Source organism: Notolepis coatsorum (genome assembly GCF_963971535.1).
Source record: "Notolepis coatsorum genome assembly, chromosome: 9".
NCBI classification, from domain to species: Eukaryota; Metazoa; Chordata; class Actinopteri; order Aulopiformes; family Paralepididae; genus Notolepis; species Notolepis coatsorum.
This window is the reverse complement of record NC_140173.1, coordinates 65,036,257-65,059,796: the sequence shown is the minus strand read 5'-3', so window position 1 is coordinate 65,059,796 and position 23,540 is coordinate 65,036,257. Positions and strand designations below refer to the sequence as shown.

At 43.2% G+C, this 23,540-nt stretch overlaps 1 protein-coding gene across 2 annotated transcripts; it reads right to left on the bottom strand.

Moving 5' to 3' along the window:
- Positions 1-102: 102 nt before the first annotated feature.
- On the bottom strand, positions 103-23,540 carry mea1 (male-enhanced antigen 1). 2 transcript variants are annotated; one of them, XM_084321784.1, is made up of 4 exons: positions 23,488-23,540; positions 19,647-19,977; positions 8,108-8,216; positions 103-7,318 (listed from the first exon to the last, which is right to left on the bottom strand). In XM_084321784.1, exons 2-4 carry the CDS (start codon positions 19,947-19,949, stop codon positions 7,155-7,157), a joined length of 576 nt encoding a protein of 191 aa, XP_084177910.1. In that variant the 5' UTR covers positions 19,950-19,977; positions 23,488-23,540; the 3' UTR covers positions 103-7,154. The 2 variants fall into 2 exon arrangements, with proteins under 2 accessions (XP_084177910.1, XP_084177909.1); XM_084321783.1 differs by having other exon boundaries at positions 104-7,318; positions 19,647-19,981; positions 23,488-23,531.

Genomic DNA, 23,540 nt, shown 5'->3' with positions numbered 1-23,540 from the left:
CTCCTCAGGGGAGTGAGGTGAAATCGCCCCTAAAGGCGCTGATCTGAGCTCAGTTTTACAGTTTCCCCGTTAACAGTTAAAAATTGAGGTTGGGGGACTGAGAAGCTGATCTCTGGTCAGTGCTTCAAGGGCAACTTCACTCCATGGCCCCTCCTCTCCGCCTCATCCAGTGAAATCACCTGCTGTGCACCTGACCAATCATGACTCTTCTCTCTCTCTCTCGGGCTCTGCCAAAGTCCCGCCTCCTCACCCTCATCTCTGCCGGACTGGAGACTCGTTGGCAGATGAAGCACGGCCTTCGGAGATACACACACACACACACACAAAATATAATCACCCCCCATTTCTACAAACATGTATCCAGACTTGCCTCCAGTGGGCAGGTTGTTGCACGAGGACTAATGCAGTCGCACACAAGAATACAACAATAGTATTAAGTGTTGCATCGGTGAAGCATGTTTATTTTTGTTTTGGTCCGTGTTGCCGTCTGAATGGGTCCAGAGTGCGTCGTCATGTCGTCCACACTCTGATTCCATGCCCCCCCACCACCAACACCTCCTCCAACACCGCCACCACCTCCTCCAACACCACCACCACCTCCTCCAGCGCCACCACCTCCTCCAGCGCCACCACCTCCTCCAGCGCCACCACCACCTCCGACGACCCGCGTGGGCAGTGTTTTGTAAACCAGACTCAAAATGAGTCTGGGTTCTGTTTCTGGGGCCCCACACAGTATATATATACAAGTATGTTTTAATTAACCCGGTTCCAGGACGAGACGAGTTCTCACTTTGGGTCACAGGCCCGAACATTAAGAAGAGCTGTGTCTCTGAGCGGCTGGTGTAAAGACAGAGTGAATGTATATGAACTATATGTACCCAGCGGTCAGAAGGAAACCAAGCGTCTGAGTTACTACTTTCTGAGCCACTAGGCTCCTTTTTTAAAGCAAGGCAACAACAGAGAACAAAAAATCAAAGATGACCGCCTTGTAATCTTCATTTTAATGATTATTATTATAATTTTTTGACATACTTATCTTTAATTTACCAACATGTGTTGCTGCGACTCTAGAACTCTAGGATCTAGAACAGATCTCCTACAGAACTTCATGTCTTTGCATCCTTGAAGAAGAATCATGGCCTTATGGTTTGTCTCCTGTTGGTACGTGGTCTGCTAACGGCATGATTGTAAACTAGTCGGTTGTTTTCATCCCAATCAATGAGAAACAAGTCGAGCTTCAGACGTTGGTGTTTGCATGAGGAAATGCATATACGTTTTTAGAGCTTTTTCTTTTTTTAAACATTCTTTCATTCTGGTCTATTGAACGTCGTGTACGACGTTGATACGGCAGAGACTTTGGTTTGGTCAAAGTAACCCACTCAAAGCACTTAAACAACCTCCAGTAAGCTGAATGTTATTAATGTCATGTCTGTATGAGTCTTGACCAAATGTCTCATCGTGGCAGTAATACAGCCTCTTGTATTTTTGATAAGTAAGGTATGTAGAGTATGTAGCTGAGAGATAGATTATCACGTCACTGTGTCAAAAAGAAAAGAAAATGTAGGCGAGTATGGAAGAGACATGATGGGTTCGTGTTAAGGTGTAGAATCGCTCCAGAACTCAAGCTGAAGGCTCTCTGTGTTCTTAAGATGTAGAATCTCTCCAGAGCAAATCGTTCGGGTTGCTCGCCTGAAACCTATATTATTTCCAAATCAAACTATACTATATAGAAGTTTCTTCACAAAGTCATCAAGGGGGGGGGTCGTTTTACGACGCTGCGATCAATACAAAAGCATGTTTTAGGTTCGGTAAAATATACCTAAAATAGACTTTACCTTAGCAGGTACTCCAAAATGAATAATCCAGTAGTTCCATCGCGATCGCCATTACTGGTGTGTATTAGGCCTGGCTATAGTACGGAAAACAATAGGTTACCTCCTCGCAAATCGGCAACAGATGGCTGTGTGCTGCTTCACTTTGAGGGGGAGGGGATTCCTGCAGCCGGAGGCACTTTTCGACAGAGACAACTGAGAGACCCAGTTCAAGGCTCTCTGAAGGCTCTCTGTGTTCTTAACTCATTGGGCGCCAGCCATTAGCCTTATCCTTATAGCTAATGCGCCAGGTTTCCATAGCCCACTTTCACTGTGCGTCACTAGTTTGGAGAGCTATATTTATATTATAGCTATGGAGACAATACTATGGTCATTTGACAGTGACTTTCTTCCGTCGAACATGCAAAAAAGAGAAATTTTTTATGTATACGTTCGCGCGTTATCCCGTGGTGAATATTGTATAGTTTAGGAGTGATCCGGGCGAATTCCTGAAAAGCTGAGTTATAGGGCGCTACGTGAATTCTGCTATAAGCATTGGCGTTTCTTGCCTGGACACGCTACTATTTCCAAATCAAATGTATATAATAGGTATTATGTTTCATCATGTTTTTTTATGCTTTGATCGCCAGTAACGGTATTCGTTTTGAACACCACACACGCTGATCAGCTGGATCGATATGAAAACATTGTAGGATCAAGGTGGAATTGACGTCAGACAGTCCTTACCTTTGATCGGGGTTATTCCAAAAAGAATATTCCAATTGTCTGATCGCGATTTCCAATATTGATGTCCATCTGGTCCCGGACATAATTTGGCACAACTTATGGATCGAGTGTGCTACTGTAGATGTGCTTCGAAGTGGTCGGATGAAGCTATTTACTTGGCTCCGTCTAAATTCTGCGCCCGGAGGGGTTTAAATGTAACACAGGGTCTGGAACAGGGTTTCAAAGGGTGGGCGATACTGCCACCTAGCAGGATCTGGCCGGTACTGCACTTTGTGTCTCAGTATGGCTTTCAGCGGTAACGTATAGGTCCGTGAGTGTAATATTGATATTAAAATCGGAAAAACTATCCAAAAACGTATTATTACGTGTTTGGCGCCCAACGGTTGTCGAGCAAACGCGTCATAATACGTGGTTGGCGCAGAATGAGTTAAGGTGTAGAATCTCTCCAGAAGTCAAGCTGAAGGCTCTCCGTCCATCGTCTCCCAGTAACGGAACCTTTTATTTTGCTGCTTGTCTGTACATTCTGATATCTGTTTTCACCCTTGCTCATTATTTTTTATTTGTAAAGATTCATATGTATTTTTATTTGTATTATTCTATTCCAATGGACGATACTGCTGCTTGTCCTGTTTCCATACCAGCCGTCTGGTCTTTCTCTCCTTGTCGTATTTCAGCTGTTTCCATGCAGCCGTCTGGTCTTTCTCTCCTGTCATATTTCAGCTGTTTCCATGCAGCCGTCTGGTCTTTCTCTCCCGTCGTATTTCTGCTGTTTCCATGCAGCCGTCTGGTCTTTCTCTCATGTCGTATTTCAGCTGTTTCCATGCAGCCGTCTGGTCTTTCTCTCCCGTCGTATTTCAGCTGTTTCCATGCAGCCGTCTGGTCTTTCTCTCCTGTCATATTTCAGCTGTTTCCATGCAGCCGTCTGGTCTTTCTCTCCCGTCGTATTTCTGCTGTTTCCATGCAGCCGTCTGGTCTTTCTCTCCTGTCGTATTTCAGCTGTTTCCATGCAGCCGTCTGGTCTCTCTCCCGTCGTATTTCTGCTGTTTCCATGCAGCCGTCTGGTCTTTCTCTCCCGTCTTATTTCTGCTGTTTCCATGCAGCCGTCTGGTCTTTCTCTCCTGTCTTTATTTCCCCCCCACAAAACAAAACTCCTATCTAGACAGCCTCGTAATGTAAACAAAAAACTTTTAGCTCACGTGAATCTTAAACAGAAACATCCTTGGTATCTTTACCTCCTTCACTCCACGAGTCTCTTCCTCAGTTTGTACCTCGATTTTTATCCCAAAAGCCTAAAGCAATATTCTTTAGAAGAAACCCAACACATGCACAGTGCATGGACACGCGCGAAAACAATCCTCCTTATAGGACATAAATAAACACAAGTTTTAAACAAATATAACTTGCTTTATTCAGGCACATTATATGGGAAGGAAGTCGAAAGTTTGCCTGCAGTTACTGTTGCAGATATTTGTGTATATTATGTATATTGTTGTGTATATTGGCTCAGGGTACTGCTCCCTCTGCCTCATCTCGCCGTCTTGTATGTTTACACTTTGCTACTGTAACACCCGTTCCCTGTCTCCCCCACAGACCGCATTCCCTCCATTCTGTTGCTGTACATTGTCCTATAGGGAGGTGTAGTGCGGTCCACCCGTTTAGGGATTTATCATTGGGAAAATGGATTATCGGCTATACCTCATGAACATTGGCAAGCTTTCCATTTTTGCACAAAATGAGTCCCCTTCTATCAAACATTGTTTAAGTGTTTTTGGTTGAAATACAATTTTACGTAATTATTTTACGATTAATTGCAAATATTTTCATGTTGAGCTATAGATTGTGGATGAATACGCACAGAAAGGTACACCATGCAAATGTTAATGCTTTATTTGTTTTAAACAAGACGATTTAGAAATGGGCAATGGGGAAATACATTGCGATTTCAAGCGAGGTGGACCGGCCAGAAAAGACAATGACATAACCACTACACCTCCCTATTGACCTCTCTCAAGCCCCGCCCTCTTTTCTTGATCGCGGAGGGGAACCAACCGTTGCGAGAGATCAAGAAAAGAGGGTGGGGCTTGAGAGCGGTCTATTGTTCTCCCATCGTACGGTTGTGTCTCGAGAGCTTTCCTGTCAATCACTGATCATTCCACTGACTGGTGGGGACCGATACCTCCCTCCCTCCCAGGCTGCCGGACCCAAACGTGTCCTTTGACCTCTTTATAATTCTTGTGAAGATACCTGTGTGACAAACAAACAAACGCTAGTTATGAGTAATTCTTAGCTAACTTGAACTGTTGGACAAAGAGATTTGAATTCGTTCAGATTTGTGAAGAGTTTAAGGGCGGTCGGATGGCGTAGCGGAGCCAAACTCGTTTGGCTGAGTTAGCGGGAGGGAAGTCGAGGGTGATAACCTGGCATTGTGGACAGCGACGCCTACAGGTCAGGTCTGGGCGCCTGCTCAGCGAAAGGCAGGAAATGGTGAAGGCAGCGTGACCTCCCACGCGTTACGCTTCACCAATGAGTCCTCGCTGCCAGGTGAGAAGAGAGCCACTGGCTGTCTCCACGTGTCGGAGGAAGCGTGTGGTAGACTTCAGGGTTCCCTTGTACTGACCAGTAGGAGGAACATGCGCACAACAACCAGGTAGGGGAGGGGGGGAATTGGCATAAAGACTAAATTGGGATGGGGAGACAAATTTAAAATCAGGCGGAGAAAAAGATACAAAAAAAAAAGCTTTGAAGAGTTCACACGTTTCAACAAAGTCCTGCAATTGTCATCGGACCTGTTCTCCCTCTGGACCAGGGTCCAGCGCCGGCTGTACTCACGACTGATTAAACACTAGCGGTCGAGATAACATTGTAATGCATGTCGGTGACAGTTACGCTGGAGACCAGTTCATTCCATCCAGCAGTCGAGACACACAAAGAGGACATGTTGAAATTGAGGGTCTCTCCTCTGCACCACCTCTGCCCCATCAGTCCAGTCCCGACACTATTCTTGAAGCTGCTTTCCAAGTCATAATGTACATATGTTGTACTTTAATTAGGTAGAGCAGTACATAATATGAAAGGCATATTTTGTACAGATGTTCATGTATGTACAGAAAGAAAAATAAAGTCAAAGAATAAAGTGAACATTGTTTGACATCCATTAGAGTTCCAGTGTCTACAGTCCCACAGCCGGCACCAGAAAACCTGCCTCTCGCTGCTGTTCATGTTCATTTGTTTCAGATGTTAATTTTCATATATATACATATGATTCAAAGACGTTGATTCAATTTTGCAATATGGTAATCGTCAAAACACTAAAAAGAAACAGAAAAATTTAAAACGGATAAAAAGGCGTTATGGTAGAAATACTGTTACAGAGGGTTACTCTACACTCTCAAACATGACTTGGGGTATTCCAACTGTTACAGAGGGTTACTCTACACTCTCAAACATGACTTGGGGTATTCCAACTGTTACCGAGGGTTACTCTCAAACATGACTTGGGGTATTCCAACTGTTAGAGGGTTACTCTACACTCTCAAACATGACTTGGGGTATTCCAACTGTTACCGAGGGTTACTCTACACTCTCAAACATGACTTGGGGTATTCCAACTGTTACCGAGGGTTACTCTACAGTCTACACTCTCAAACATGACTTGGGGTATTCCACTGGTTACCGAGGGTTACTCTACACTCTCAAACATGACTTGGGGTATTCCAACTATTAATAAAGGGCTTGAATTCTTGAAATGCACACAGAGTCTTGCAACAGAATGTAGGCTTGTTCAGTCATGCATAGGACACTGGATTTTCAAGGAATGAAAGTGAACATTACAAGACGTTTGGGTCACCAGGTTGAGAAGATCTTATGTTCCCTTGGCGACGGTAGATTCTGGCAACCACGGGACTGGCACTGGAAGCAGGCATTTTTATCTGCAGTGAGCAACACTAGTCTCAACAACCCACGAGTCACTTACCTCAACCTTGGAACATTACAGAAACGTGACTGTAACGGGTTCCCACAATGCACTGGGTCTGTATGATCCTTCACATAACAAATGAAGGAATGAATGGGCCGGTTCACGGTGGTGATTTAAACCAACCATGAATAGACCTATCTCAAAACTCTACCCTCTTTTCTTGATCCTCCAATCACAAGTGTTGCTTTCCTCGCACAAACTACAGTCGCGATTGGAGGACAGAGAAGAGGGTGGCGTTTGAGATGGGTCACTTACCTCATTCTTATCGGAGGGACACAAAATGGCACCACAGGTGGTCGCCGTGACGAGTGACAACAAAGGATATGAAACAGATTCTCAGATAAATGGAACTCACAGAGACCTCAGACAGCTGGTGTGAGACTGGAAAATGGTTCCGGCCAGTCAGGGCAGGGACCAGCGGGGCAAGAGGAGAAAAACACCAGCGTCTCTGAGACCGTCTTTGTTCCACTGACTCACTAGAGCTCTTTCTGGGGAAAGTCAGAAACTGTGTCACGTAGCGTAGACGGACACAACGCGCACTTAAGACACCCGTTTGTGAAATGAAGAGGTGTGTCCAGTGGAGGAATTTAAAGAGTTTAGAGCTCAGTTCAGGTCGTGGCTCAGTTGCTGTGCAGCCTGAAGCCGGCGGAGCTCTGACGCGTGTCCAGGGTCTGCTGCACCATGTCCTTCCACTGGTCGTCGGAGATGTCCTGTGCCCAGGCCGGGACGCCCAGGGAGGGCAGGGCCACCGCCGCCATGGTCCTCTTCACCAGCTCCACGTGGTCTGGGGGACGACAGGGACACATCAACAGACTCTCACAACACTAGAATAAGATATTCCTTTTATTGATCCCCTTGGGGACATTCAGGCATCATAGCAGCATGGAGGAGGGGGAGGGGAGGTACAGGTATGGGCAGGGTAATAGTAGAAAGACTTAAAAACAGGCAATACAAATTATAGTACAGTAGAAAAGTTAAAATAGGCAGTGTAAACAATATAATATATGCATAATGAGCAAGTAGGCAGTGTGATCAAAGGTGCAGATGAGGGTCTGTATGCCCTATCAGTTATATTATACATTACAATAAATATGGTTACAATAAACACTATAGAATTGAAATATATACTATGAGTAAGTAAAGTATACACGGGTGCAGTACACACAAGGTACCCTAACAGACAACATGTCGTGCAGTTTAAGTGGGAGTCAGACACACTGATCAGACTGGAGATGTGGCTCTGCCACGCCACAGTGCGGACCCACGCTGGATCCAATTAGAGCACGTAGGTGATCAAATCAGTGTGATAGAAAAAGATGATTTTTGCTCAATCTCTAGAAGGTCACATTCACATCACAGCTGATAAATGGGTATTGTGGAAGACGATTCAGTTACCCACTTGTTTTAACCTTTTACCATATTCACACACTGGCCATTTTGCTCTTATGTCATGCTTAGATTGAGATCCCTTTCAACCCTATTTTAACATGACATAATAACAAAATGGCCACCATGTGAATATGGTCAATGAAGTGAGTTTTGTAGAGGTAAACTATGCGCCATGAGGCCTCACCTGCATCCATGGGGATGGAGGCGTGGCTATGCTCAACCACCACCCCCTCTGGTTCCGCCTCTTCGTCGCTGTCTGGGGGAGGGGCATGAGGCAGGTGAAGACCCATCGCCTGTGGGGGTTTTACAGGTGAGTCTTTATTGTCATAAAACTGAAGAAAAAAGTTGCACACTTTTCTTTCTTGCTTGACAATTGTATAGATCACCATTTTAGCAATAATCATTTTAGCCCCCACCGGTGTATACTTTCAGTTTCACTTCTAGAGTAGATTTAACTTCACGTGAGGCAGAGAAAGACTCTCGAGAAGAGATGCCATGTTACACAACAATGGCAGAGGATTTATCAATATTTTGGATTTAAACACTGCAGCTCGACTGGAGAGGATCTCAGAGGGCCAGATCAGCAAAACTATGTTTGCGTGTTAGTTTTCTCTCTCTGATGAGCTGAGGGGAAAGTAGCGCGAACGTTTGTGTGTGTGTGTCTTTCCATTGGCTAACATTATTAGGCGAACAAGAAAATGTGAAACTTTTTCAGCCTATTGTGTTACAAATACCATTCATTCATGGTTTTGTTTCAGGGACACCTGTAGTAGGGGGGAGGGGAGAAGGGGAGAAGGGGAGAAACAGCCCAGTGCTCAGTTGTTAATTTGTTCTGTCGGCTTGTCATCACAAGCTTTAACGTTTTATTCATCATCTAAATGTGGCAATACAAGCTTGATAAGATATTGCGCATACATTTGTAAAACGTGCAACCCTAGTTTCACCTAGTGGTATGAGACGTAGTCGTCGTATGCAGGGGTGCAGTCGTAATATGGGCGGAGGCCAAACGGTATCCTATTATTATGCAAAGTCTAGGCACTTATCACCTAGACTTTGCATAATAATAGGATGCGCGCACTTCGAAGCCCAAACGCCGTTTGACCGCGGTTGCCCAGCACTGCACCACTGGTCGTATGGCTGGACTTACCGAACCGTGACGTCCGTACCGTGAAGTCACGGGACGAATACATGTACCGTTTTGATGCAGGGTTGTTCTGTAACTATGTAGATAGGCCGTGTCTGAAATCCCTCAGTACCTACACAATCCGACAGAAGCTACTTAACCCTACTACCTACAGTCAATCAGACAGAAGCTACTAACCCTACTACCTACACAATCAGACAGAAGCTACTAACCCTACTACCTACACAATCAGACAGAAGCTACTAACCCTACTACCCTCAGTACCTACACAATCAGACAGAAGCTACTACCCTCACTATGCTTTTAGAATCTACTGTTCAGTAGGTCAAACATCAGCTCCTACTGTGCAGTAGGGAAGTTACATTTTTGTCTCCTTGCTTGTTATCAGTGTCAAGTTACAGTAGCAACATGCAGCACCTAATTCTGTTATGATTTGTGATGACCAGTCGACGATGAAGTAAACAGCTGATCTGACTACACTTGGAAGATTCATTGTTTGCATGGGGGTTAAACTGGCCACTTCCATGATTGATTGATTGATTGAAAATTGTATTAACAGATTGCAGAATGGGTACAATACAGTACAGCTCAATACACACAATTGTTAAGGGGATGCAGACCAGAGAAAGACTTTCGTCTTGTTTACATCAGGGTCCCCCATTTTCAATTCATCATAACATATATGACATGCATGACATACATACAGATAGACAGTACTGCTACATCTTTATTTTTTACTATATTTATACTTTTCTCCCATTTTCTATTTTTCTCCCATCCCAATTTTCGTATTGTCCAATTCTACCCTCCCCTGTCTCGAACGTTGTTAGGCCATGCCTCCCACTGGCCGGCTGCAATGTGGACGAAGCCTTGCATCACGTGTCCCCTCCGGTACACGAGGAGGCAGCCGTCGCATCTTTTCACCTGCACAGCGCGATCTCTCAGCGGCGAGGGTCTGCGTGGGAGGGTCACACCGCCCCCGTTGCTTCCTGATTCTGCTGCGCAGGCGCACCAACCGACCTGTAGGAGTCGCTGTCCACAACGTCCGATCCCCACCCACCAACTTCCCACCCCTAACACTGCCAATTGTGTTAGTATGATCGACCAGCCAAGCTGGTAGCAACGCCGAGAGCTGGGCTCGAACCCAGCATCTCCTGCACTAGTGGCGAGCGCCTTGCCCACTGCGCCACTTAGCCGCCCCCAGTACTGCTACATCTATACATTTATGACATACCAGATTTACAAATACAGTACTGTTTGTGATACAAAGAGTTTAAAAAAAGAAAAAAAAGAAGAGAGTATATACATTTGATGAAGAAACTGTACATTGGAGGAGGTGGGGGGGGGGGGGGGGGGTAACTGTTGTTGTGATTGTTTTGGTTGTAGAGAATGTCAGTGAACTTTTTAGTAATTTTTGGGAGTAAAGTATAAATCCACTTCCTGAAAGTAACCAAGCTAAGCTTTACTCAATGAAACCTGGAAGACAGTAGACATCCGGGCCCAGTAGTTCAAAAAAGAAAAAATGTATCCACTTTTTCTCAAATGTTCTATATTTTCTCCCATCCCAATTTCGTATCATCCAATTCAACCCTCCCCTGTCACGAATGCTGTTTCTTGCCTCCCACAAGCCGGTGGCAATGTGGACTAAGTCATACATAGCACAAGTCCCCTCCGGTACTTGAGGTAACAGCAGTCGCATCTTTTCACCTGCGCAGCTCGATCTCTCAGTGGCGAGGAGTAACGCGTGGGAGGCTCACGCTGCCCCCGACACTTCCTGATTCTACTGCGCAGGCGCACCAACCGACCTGTAGGAGTCTCTGTCCACAACGCCCGATCCCCACCCATCAGTTTCCCACCCCCTAATACGGCCAATGTGTATTAGTACGGACGACCAGCTAAACTGAAAGCAAATGTGGAGCGCTGGGCTCGAACAGGCAAGCCCAGCGTCTCCAGATTTCGTGGTGAGCGCCTTGCCCACTACGCCACGTAGCCGCCCGCCCAGTAGTTCAAAACTTTTAATCTCAATCAGATCAGCTTTTGAAATCCCATTTTTTTGTGATCCAGGATCAGACAACTCGGACAGATTTTTATTTTTTTTTTTTGTCTTTTTCCCCCTCCATTTTCCTCCGATTTTTCTCCCATCCCAATGTTAGTCGTATGCCAATTCCCAGTCCCTTCCTGGTCGCTGCGCACTTACCCCCCACAGTCAGATCATCTGGGAGAGTGGAGGCTACCACGTGCTTCCTCCGACACACGTCCAGCCAATCACCGCTTCTTTTCACCTGGCAGCGCGGATTCTCATTGAGAGGGCGTAGCGTGTGGGAGGACCACACTATCCCCCTCACGTCCAATCCGCGCTTAGCAGGCGCCCCGACCGAACTGTAGGAGTCGCTGTTTACAACGACCCGGACCCACCCCGCCAGCTTCTCCCACCCTCTGATACAGCCAATTGTATCAGTGCAGACGGCCAGCCAAGCTGGTGACAACCCCGGAGCTGTGAGCTGGATTCGAACAGGCAAATCCAGCTCAGCTCCGGGGCTGGTGACGAACGCAATCTCCGCTCGGCCACCTAACCGCCCTTGGACAGATTTTCTAACGGTATTTCAAAGCAGTTCAGGATAGGATCACCCTGATCCAGACCTTTCAAGATTACTAGATCCTGAATATCAGTGCTTTAATCCTACCGCTCTCCATCTAGTGCAGGGGTCTCAAACTCGCGGCCCGCGGGCCGATTGCGGCCCGCTGGATGATATTTTGCGGCCCCCTACTTGACATCAAAGTTTAGTGTTAATGCGGCCCGCGCGCAACTGTTTGCCGAGTCGTTGCGCGAGAGTTGGAAGTTTTATTTATTTTATCACTTGTAGGCTACCATAGGGCAGGCTCATGACAGCAACGTTACGTTAGTGACTTGGTTGAAACGTGATTCCGGAGTGATATCAAGTAAAGTGGAAGGCAAATGCATCCTCGCTATCTCCTCTGACTGCGAGCAGTGCTCTGCATGTCCGGCTGCACTGCCACTGTCTGTCACTCTGTCTGTGTCTGTGTACGGGTCTGGTCCAATCACATTCAGCGTTCCGTCAGTGTTTTCCCCCTCACCCACAGTCTGCGAATCAGATGCAGAGTAGGGGAGTAGGGCGGGTCTTCACGGAATGCGTGTCGTCTCTTTCAGTCCGAGTCAGAGCAGAGAGTTAACAGCGCATCTACAGTAACCTCGTTCCCAGTTTTATCTCTATGAGATAAATGTAGCTACTAGCCTAGTTTCGCCAGCAGGCAGTAGAAAAATATAGCATTTTCAAAGATGGTCAGTAAAAGAAAAGTCGACTGCAATTCAAAGGTGAATGGACTGAAAAATATGCATTCATCCTGAGTCCCAGCACCAAACCAATGTGACTATATGCCAAGAAACGGTAGCTCTTGTGAAGGGTGGCAATTTGAAAATAATGTATGACTGAAGTGATGGAGACCATGTTTGAAGGCAAACAAAAGCAAATCCCCCTCAGATCGCACAGCAACCAGAATAACTGAAATACTGGCTGGTGATTTAATTAAACAGCTTTGTGATAGAATTAAAAAAATGCACAGTGCATTTCCATAGCTGTGGATGAGTCCACTGACACCACTGAGAAGCCTGTTCTTAAGAACCGTTCATGTTCTGAAGAACTGTTCATGTTCTGAAATGTTATTGCTAAAGATTGAGAAGATTGGATCAGTTGTACTTTTTTATTGAATACTTGAAACCCTTTTTTTGTGGAATATTTGATGCGGCCCAGCCTCACCCAGACTCTACCTCCAGCGGCCCCCAGGTAAATTGAGTTTGAGACCCCTGATCTAGTGGATATGAAAAATAATACAAGGAAGACAAGAGACTGCAGAGACATCTATAATGTCTAATTATATTTTTAAATACATAAAGGACTTAAAATCATAATGGAATAGTATATATAATATATATATATTTTTTAAATACTCCCACTAGGGCAGGGGTCAGCAACCTTTACTATCAAAAGAGCCACTTTTCCCCCCTCCCACAAAATAAAATGCTCAGGGAGCCGCACAACCTATTTACCCTTAAAATGAAGATAACACAGTGTATAACGTTATATATTTCCCCAAGCATACCCCACATTTAGCATAAAACGCCTGACAATTGCATACCCAAAGTAATAAAGCAACAAAAAGAAAGAATTTGACTTTTTATTGCTGTTTTTACCTGTTATAACAAAGGGAAACCTCAAACTCTTATGAAGAGGAGAAAAAATACTGGCTGTGTAGGCCTATTTTTAATTATACAATGGCATGCAAATTTCTCGATTCTGATTGGCTGAAACAGTCATATGGATCAATAGGGTCATAAAGACTAAATGAAAAACGATTCTGTCACGGCGAATGTGTTAGTTGCTTAAAGAATGTTGGATGATGTAATTGATGGGTCATGAGTCATTGTGGAACAAAATAGAAAATCGCGTGAATTGATTGATTGACATTTATTTTTTTATTTTTTTTACCTACTTTCTATAGAAGCAGCTGGGAGGTGCGCTGTTTTAAGTGAGGTGGACTATTGAATTGATTGATTGATTGCTAATTTTATTACTGTCCGCCTCGTTTCCAACTGGTTAAGTTTAGGCCCTCTTTCGAAGTTGGTTAAGGTTAGAGTTTGTCTTTAGAGCAGGGCGATAGACCACCAGCCCTGATTCCAAACTCTAACCATAACCAACTTCGAAAGAGGGCCTAAACTTAACCAGTTGGAAACAGCAAATTTTATTACTGTCCGCCTTGTTTCCAACTGGTTAAGTTTAGGCCCTCTTTCGAAGTTGGTTAAGGTTAGAGTTTGTATTTAGAGCAGGGCGATAGACCACCAGCCTTGATTCCAAACTCTAACCAACTTCGAAAGAGGGCCTAAACTTAACCAGTTGGAAACAAGGCGGACAGTAATAAAATTAGCAATCAATCAATCAATTCAATAATCCACGCTCACTTAAAACAGCGCACCTCCCAGCTGCTTCTATAGAAAGTCGGTTAAAAAAAAAAAAAAAAAATCTTATAGGGAAAAGAACCCCCCCCCCCCCCCCCGCTATATAGGGCAAAGATGTTTTTTTTCCCCCTATAGGGCAAAGAAAACTTTTTTGTTGTTGTTTTACCTACTTTCTATAGAAGCATCTAATAATGAAATTCTATAGAAAGTAGGTAAGAAAAGAAAAGTTGGATGTGTTAGTTTGTTGGATGTCTAGTTGAAAGACAGTTGGATGTCTTATTTTGTTGGATGCCTAGTTAAAAGACAGTTGGATGTCTTAGTTTGTTGGATGCCTAGTTGAAAGACAGTTGGATGTCTTAGTTTGTTGGATGTCTTAGTTGAGAGACAGTTGGATGTCTTAGTTTGTTGGATGTCTTACTGAGAACAGTTGGATGCACTTCCGAGCTGCTTCCACATGGAGGCAACGTCTCTTTTTTTTTTGGGAACTACTTTTTCTGGCGGATGGTTTTTTAAATAAATCTTCAATTAATGTGTGTTTATTGTATAGCAATACGGTTGGATGAATGCGCCAGTTGTATAAAAGCCATTACACCACGTGCAGCCGTGGGTTGTGAGAATTAGACCATGCCTAGCCTCAAGCCTAACGACCACCCCTAGGCATGGTCTAATTCTCACAACCCACTCCTGCACGTGATGTAATGCTTTAATAAAACACAGAAGAGGAGACAAAACACTGGTGTCTGTAGACCGACTTTGAAATAAAACCCTGAACTATTCAGGTATAGTCCTTCCCTTATTTGTGGAACATTTATCAAATAAAAAGTAGTCCACTTTGAAAAAAGACTACCATGTGTAGACCTACTTTGAAATAAAACACAGAAAAGGAGAAAAAATACTGGCATTTGTAGACCTACTTTGAAATAAAACCCTGAACTATGCAGCTCTATTTGAGTCCTTCCCTTATTTGTGGAAAATATATAAAATAAAATGAAAATGTTTCGTTGTTTGCAAATTTCGCACCACATACAGGTAAGCCTGCATCGTTAGTCGTGAAAGCAAATTAATCTGTCCACGCTGAATTAAACCCTCTATTTTCCTCAGACTTTCCTTTTTTTGGATTTATCCATGGTTAGCTTACTGGGGGGGGGGGCGGAAACTCAAGATTAGCCACTTGCAGACGGCAGGGAGAGGCGCGGGGTGTGACGTACTGTATATTTTAGTTGATGAAATATTTTTGTTCACTAAATATTTTAGTTGATGAAATATTTTTTCATTTCAGTGTCACAGTATGACATCGATCTCCAAAAGAAAAGAAAAAAGGAAAAAAATATATATATATATTATTATTTTTTCTTTTTTCCAGGGAGCCGCAGCTGATTGGCTAAAGATTATTCATTTTGGTATGAATAATTAAATATCGATACTTGGCGTCCCTGTATCGATACAGTATCGCCACGTAAAGTATCGCGATACTACTACGTATCGATTTTTTCCCCCACCCCTAGTATATACTCTCTTTTCTGGACTCTTTTTGTATCACAAACAGTACTGTATTTGCAAATCTGGTATGTCATAAATGTATAGATGTAGCAGTACTGTCTATCTGTATGTCATATATGTTATGATGAATTGAAAATGGGGGACCCTGATGTAAACAAGACGAAAGTCTCTCTGGTCTGCATCCCCTTAACAATTGTATGTATTGAGCTGTACTGTACCCATTCTGCAATCTGTTAATAAAGTTTTCAATCAATCAGGTTTCAGTTTGCTGAAGGTGACGACAGATGGACTTTCTTTTTGTTGACGGTATTTTTTTATTAAATTACATTACATTTGTGATTGACAATCTTTGTTGTGATACTAAACATTTATGTCATCAACATTTGGTTGAAAACAAAATGACCAAAAAATGAAAAATAAAATGTATTTGCCATGAAGGCTAAACATTTTGTATTATTTCAGTTTGCCATCCTCTGGTGCAGGGGTCAGGAACCTTTTTGACTGGGAGAGCCATAAAAGCCAAATATTTCTAAATATATTTCATTGAGAGCCATATAGTATTTTTAACATATAATAAATTAAATATGTCTTACTTTTAATGCGACTTCTGGTGCTGCATGGTTTTGCTGATGGCCTTGTAATCTGGTTCATACGTGCTGAGGTTGAGCTTCATGCAGGCGTTGAGGCTTCCATCAGTTAAACGTGAGCGTAGGTTGGTCTTAATGTTCCTCATATGCGAGAATGACTGCCCACATGCATATGTAGAGCCAAACATGGTCAATACGGCAATACTCACGCTGCATTGTGTGGTATGTCACAGGAAGCTTGTTCCAAGTTTTAAGAATCAGCTGGTCTTCAGGTTGAAGATTTTAAATTTCTGTCCACTTGTGTTCCCTCGCCAGCTCTGCTCTTTAGCTACAGATACTATTAGCTGTATCTTCAAAACTAATTTCTGTTTACTTTTAAATGACACAGTATTATTAAGAAATATCACAAGTATTAAAAAAAAAAAAAAAAAATTATTTTATTTTTTACTCAAAAATTTCTGGGAGCCATATGCTGTCACCAGAAGAGCCATATATGGCTCGCGAGCCATAGGTTCCCGACCCCTGCTCTGGTGGTACATATCCCGAGGCTGTCCGTCACCTGAACTCAAGCACAAATGTACAGGCACTTTGCACAACAAGGGCTAGCACCAGCCGACAGGCACTTTAAGGCAATATGCACTTTAAACTGGAACACTGAGCAATTTATTTTAGGTACTGTAGCATTTTTTCTTTTTAATTGTTTGTGTAAAACTTTTATTGTGGGGATTGTATTGCATGTATTCTTGTGTTTTTTATTGTATGTTTTTATAATGTCTGTAGTGTATGTGGCACCAAGACAAATCCCAATCAACCATGGTTGAAATGGCAATAACGTTTTCTATTCTATCAAGATAATCCAGTTTTTTTTAATCAAACTGATCCCAATCCTGTGTTGTCGGTTTGTACTACCCGTTTTGAAGATTTGATCCAGATTTTCTGATCTGATCGGACAGATATCAAAGTGATCCTAATCCTGTCTTTTGGTTTTGAACTACCCAAAATCCAAATCTGATCCGATCAGATAGGGATTAAAAGTTTTGAACTACTGGGTCCTGGAGATTTCAAGATTACTGAAGGGGTAATTTTTTCAGACACAGCAAGACATAAATATAATCCTGGTCCCAGTACTGGTCCCCTTGGTCACCAAACCAGCTATTGTCGTAATTTTGTCTTGACCAAAACCTCTACGTACTCCTCTACCCTCCCCTGTACTACACCTCCTCCATGTACCTCTATCCTCTCCTGCACTACTACACCTCTACGTACCTCTATCCTCTCCTGCATTACTACACCTCCTCTACGTACCTCTATCCTCTCCTGCATTACTACACCTCCTCTACGTACCTCTATCCTCTCCTGCATTACTACACCTCCTCTACGTACCTCTAGCGTCTCCTGTACTACTACACCTCTACGTACCTCTATCCTCTCCTGCATTACTACACCTCCTCTACGTACCTCTATCCTCTCCTGCATTACTACACCTCCTCTACGTACCTCTATCCTCTCCTGCATTACTACACCTCCTCTACGTACCTCTATCCTCTCCTGTACTACTACACCTCCTCTACGTACCTCTATCCTCTCCTGTACTACTACACCTCTACGTACCTCTATCCTCTCCTGTACTACTACACCTCCTCCATGTACCTATATCCTCTCCTGTACTACTACACCTCCTCTACGTACCTCTATCCTCTCCTGTACTACTACACCTCCTCTACGTACCTCTATCCTCTCCTGTACTACTACACCTCCTCCATGTACCTATATCCTCTCCTGTACTACTACACCTCCTCTACATACCTCTATCCTCTCCTGTACTACTACACCTCTACGTACCTCTATCCTCTCCTGCATTACTACACCTCCTCCATGTACCTATATCCTCTCCTGTATTACTACACCTCCTCTACATACCTCTATCCTCTCCTGTACTACTACACCTCTACGTACCTCTATCCTCTCCTGCATTACTACACCTCCTCCATGTACCTATATCCTCTCCTGTACTACTACACCTCCTCTACATACCTCTATCCTCTCCTACTACACCTCCTCTACATACCTCTATCCTCTCCTGTACTACTATACCTCTACGTACATCTATCCTCTCCTGCATTACTACACCTCCTCCATGTACCTCTATCCTCTCCTGCACTACTACACCTCTACGTACCTCTATCCTCTCCTGCATTACTACACCTCCTCTACGTACCTCTATCCTCTCCTGCATTACTACACCTCCTCTATGTACCTCTATCCTCTCCTGTACTACTATACCTCTACGTACCTCTATCCTCTCCTGCATTACTACACCTCCTCTATGTACCTCTATCCTCTCCTGTACTACTATACCTCTACGTACCTCTATCCTCTCCTGCATTACTACACCTCCTCTATGTACCTCTATCCTCTCCTATACTACTATACCTCTACGTACCTCTATCCTCTCCTGCATTACTACACCTCCTCTATGTACCTCTATCCTCTCCTGCATTACTACACCTCCTCCTAGTACCTCTATCCTCTCCTGCATTACTACACCTCCTCCTAGTACCTCTATCCTCTCCTGCATTACTACACCTCCTCTACCTACCTCTATAGTCTCCTGCATTACACCTCTACGTACCTCTATCCTCTCCTGTACTACTACACCACCTCTACGTACCTCTATCCTCTCCTGTACTACTACACCTCCTCTACGTACCTCTATCCTCTCCTGTATTACTACACCTCCTCTACGTACCTCTATCCTCTCCTGTATTACTACACCTCCTCTACGTACCTCTAGCGTCTCCTGTCCTACTACACCTCCTCTACGTACCTCTATCCTCTCCTGTATTACTACACCTCCTCTACGTACCTCTAGCGTCTCCTGTACTACTACACCTCCTCTACGTACCTCTATCCTCTCCTGTACTACTACACCTCCTCTACGTACCTATATCCTCTCCTGTACTACTACACCTCCTCTACGTACCTCTATCCTCTCCTGTATTACTACACCTCCTCTACGTACCTCTATCCTCTCCTGTCCTACTACACCTCCTCTACGTACCTCTATCCTCTCCTGTACTACTACACCACCTCCTAGTACCTCTATCCTCTCCTGTATTACTACACCACCTCTACGTACCTCTATCCTCTCCTGTCCTACTACACCTCCTCTACGTACCTCTATCCTCTCCTGTACTACTACACCACCTCCTAGTACCTCTATCCTCTCCTGTACGACTACACCTCCTCTACGTACCTCTAACCTCTCCTGTACGACTACACCTCCTCTATGTACCTCTATCCTCTCCTGCACTACACCTCCTCTATGTACCTCTATCCTCTCCTGCATTACTACACCTCCTCTACGTACCTCTATCCTCTCCTGCACTACACCTCCTCTATGTACCTCTATCCTCTCCTGCATTACTACACCTCCTCTACGTACCTCTATCCTCTCCTGCATTACTACACCTCCTCTACGTACCTCTATCCTCTCCTGCATTACTACACCTCTACGTACCTCTATCCTCTCCTGCACATCTTGCAGCTGTTCAGCCTGTGAGCCAGTGTCCTCCTCTGCAGGGACGCCGTTAAGTCCGTCTGGGTCCTGGTTGAGGGGCTGGTAGTAGTAGCCGCCGTTGTCTCCGTTCTCCTCCCCCTCCTCTGCAGGCCCCTCTCCCTCGTCCTCCTCCATGTCGTCCCCGATCCACTCTCCTCCGACCTCGGGCAGCCCTCCCTCTGACGGCCGTTCCTGACCAAGCTCGTCCTCAGAGTTAGGCAAGATTCTCTCAGGACCCATCTTACCGGCTCTCTCCACTTCCATCCACAGACGCAGTCAGCAAATAACAACCCTGGCTTGAGGCAGACGTCACATTGTGATTGATTGATTGATTGATTGATTGATTGATTGATTGATTAAAAACTTTATTAACAGATTGCAGAATGGGTACAATACAGTACGGCTCAATACACACAATTGTTACGGGGATGCAGACCAGAGAAAGACTTTCGTCTTGTTTACATCAGGGTCCCCCATTTTCAATTCATCAGGAGTGAATTGTGCAAAGTGAAAGTAAAGGAGTGCCATTACATTGAAAGAAGAAAACATAAGGGTCTGAGTATGAGATCAATCTTGTCAATGGGAAATATTGATACAGGTAACGTTAGACAAATAGTTTTAATACATGGCTAATAGCCGACTAGCCGACCACTGCATCTCTCTAGCCTAAATAAACGTTAGCCGACATCCTTTGACAGTGATGGGATAGATATGATTATAGTGAAGAAGACAATTGATTGTATAATCAAACCTCTCTGTTATATTTGTAATCTTTCTTTTCAGACAGGTATTTTTCCAGACAGGATGAAGGTAGCAAAAGTGATCCCACTTTACAAAGTAGGAGATAAGCACAGCTTCACTAACTATAGACCAGTGTCATTGCTCTCACAGTTCTCGAAAGTGCTTGAAAAACTGTTTTCGCATAAGTTAGATGGTTTTGTGGAAAAGAACAAACTGCTGAGCGAAAGCCAGTATGGCTTTAGGCAAAACAGATCAACAGCGACTGCCTTAATGAATATTATTGAAGAAATAATAACAGCAACAGATAAAAGGAAATTAACAATAGGGGTGTTTATTGATTTAAAAAAGGCATTTGATACCTTAGATCATAATATTCTAATTTCTAAATTACGTTCATATGGTGTGAGAGGAATGGTTCTAGAATGGTTGAGTAGTTATCTCCACAATAGGCAACAATATGTGCAGTTGGCAGATGTCAAATCTGAGCTCATGAAAATTGAATGTGGGGTACCGCAAGGTTCGGTTTTGGGGCCCAAACTCTTTCTTTTATATATTAATGATATTTGTGATGTTTCAAAACTATTACAGTTTGTCTTGTTTGCTGATGATACAAAAAATTTTGCTCTGGAAATAATTTAAAGGAACTAGCTGAATATATTGTGTATGAAATGACAAAGCTAAAGAAATGGTTTGATGTAAATAAGCTATCACTGAATCTGAAAAAAACTAAATTTATGATTTTTGGCAATCGAAAACTAGATGAAAATATAGTACTGACCATAGATGGAGTTGATATAGAGAGAGTTAATGAATTTCGTTTTCTTGGTGTGATTATGGTCTGGATGATAAATTAACATGGAAATCGCACATAGCACACGTTAAAAAAAAGATGTCCAAGAGTATTTTTGTTATGAATAAAGTAAAGGATGTGTTAGAGTATGAGGCGATGAGAACACTCTACTGCTCACTCATCTCACCTTATATCAGTTATTGTGTTGAAGTATGGGGGAATACTTATGGGACTAATATAAAACCATTATATATACTACAGAAGAGGGCTGTACGAATCACACATAAAGTGAGTTATCGAGAACACACAAATATATTATTTATTAAATCTAGAATAATTAAACTTGAAGACATGGTTAAGTTTCAAACAATGTTAATTATGTTTAGGGCAAGAAATAATACACTGCCAGAAAAACTACAAAATCTTTTTCATTTAGAAAGTGAGTTTAGTAGGAGAAAATACAATTTTAAACATCAGTTTGCACGTACCACACTTTCCTGTGACAAAATGGCATCCAATGTAATAAAAAAAGTCAACCAACGAACGCGATTCTTGTACCGGATCTCCTCTCTGGTAAACAAGAATACCCTGAAGACTCTAGCAGGAGCACTCATTCAAGGGTACTACGACTATGCTTGCACCTCATGGTACCAAAGCACCTCAAAGGCACTAAAAAACAAATTACAAACATCTCAAAACAAGCTAGTCAGACTACTGCTTGACCTAACTCATAGAACCCACCTCACCCCTGCCCACTTTGACAACCTAGGATGGCTTAGAGTAGACGACAGAGTACAGCAACTTGCAATGGGCCTGGTCTACAAGATACACTACGCGACCAAGGTACCCATGTACATGTCAAAATACTTCCCAAAGGTCAGTGAATACCACGATCACAACACCAGAGGGAGCTCCACAAATCATGTAAAACCCAGATTCGGCTCAAACAAGGGACTAAACACGTTTCGCAATTATGCCACATCAATGTGGAACGCCCTACCTAAAGCTGTAAAGGAATGTGAATCACTACCCACTTTCAAAAACACTCTCAAAAAACACCTACGTGAGACTGCAATTCGAAACTGGCCCCTACAAATGTCCTAACCTAGTTGTACAGTAAATGACCAAGTAAGGCTTTGTCAGTATTCCAATGTACAGTGTAAAATGTGTGTGTGTCCCCTACCCAACCCCCCCCCACCTCCAATGTACAGCCCTCACCCAACCCACCCAACCCCACCCCACCCACCCAACCTCCTCCAATGTACAGTTTCTACGCCAAATGTATATACACTCTTTTCCTGGACACTTTTGTATCACAAACAGTACTGTATTTGCAAATCTGATATGTCATAAATGTATAGATGTAGCAGTACTGTCTATCTGTATGTCATGTATGTTATGATGAATTGAAAATGGGGGACCCTGATGTAAACAAGACGAAAGTCTTTCTCTGGTCTGCATCCCCTTAACAATTGTATGTATTGAGCTGTACTGTACTGTACCCATTCTGCAATCTGTTAATAAACTTTTCAATCAATCAATCAAAAACAGATGTGTCCTTCAGTTATTGGTGTAAAGTTGTGGAATTCTCTCATAGCGAGCTTAAGGGATGTAATAGTGTTTATCAATTCAAAACAATTTATAAAAAAAAAAAATTAGTCTGTATGAAAATCAAATGTGATCTGAATAGTGAGATATTTTCTTTTTTTTTCTTCTCTTTCTTTTCTTCTTTATTCGTTATTATTATTATTTAATTTTTTCTTGTGCAGTGGATTGTGTGTTTATTTTATAATGGTATAAATGATTATTTGTGTAAATTAGGTTGTACGCCGACAATTAAGTAAATACTTGTTAGTTTAGGAATAAGGGGCAGGTAACTATAAGATTTATTCTTCTTCCTGCTCCTTTTGTCCATGGAATGACTATTTATGATTGTGTAATGAAGAAACTATGATTGTATGATTCCATGTGGCAAATAAAAACTCTGAACTGAACTTCCCAAGTGATGAGAGGAATACGATATTTGGCTTTTATGTTACATCGCGTACACAGCGTTGACATATCCATAATAAAAACCATGTAAAATAAATAAGGCCGGTTGGTAGTCAATTGTAACGTTAGCTAACAAACACCAGTAGCACACACTGTATTCTCTACTATGACAGTCATCTCATCTAGGGGGCTTCTGATTGACACTACTTGATTAGTTTGGATAACGGGTACTTCAGAAAACACACTGCCTTGACATAATGTGATGTTTCAATCTCTTACCTGCGACAGATTTATGCTGTCTTCTTGAATGCTTTGGCTTCGGAAAACAGCTG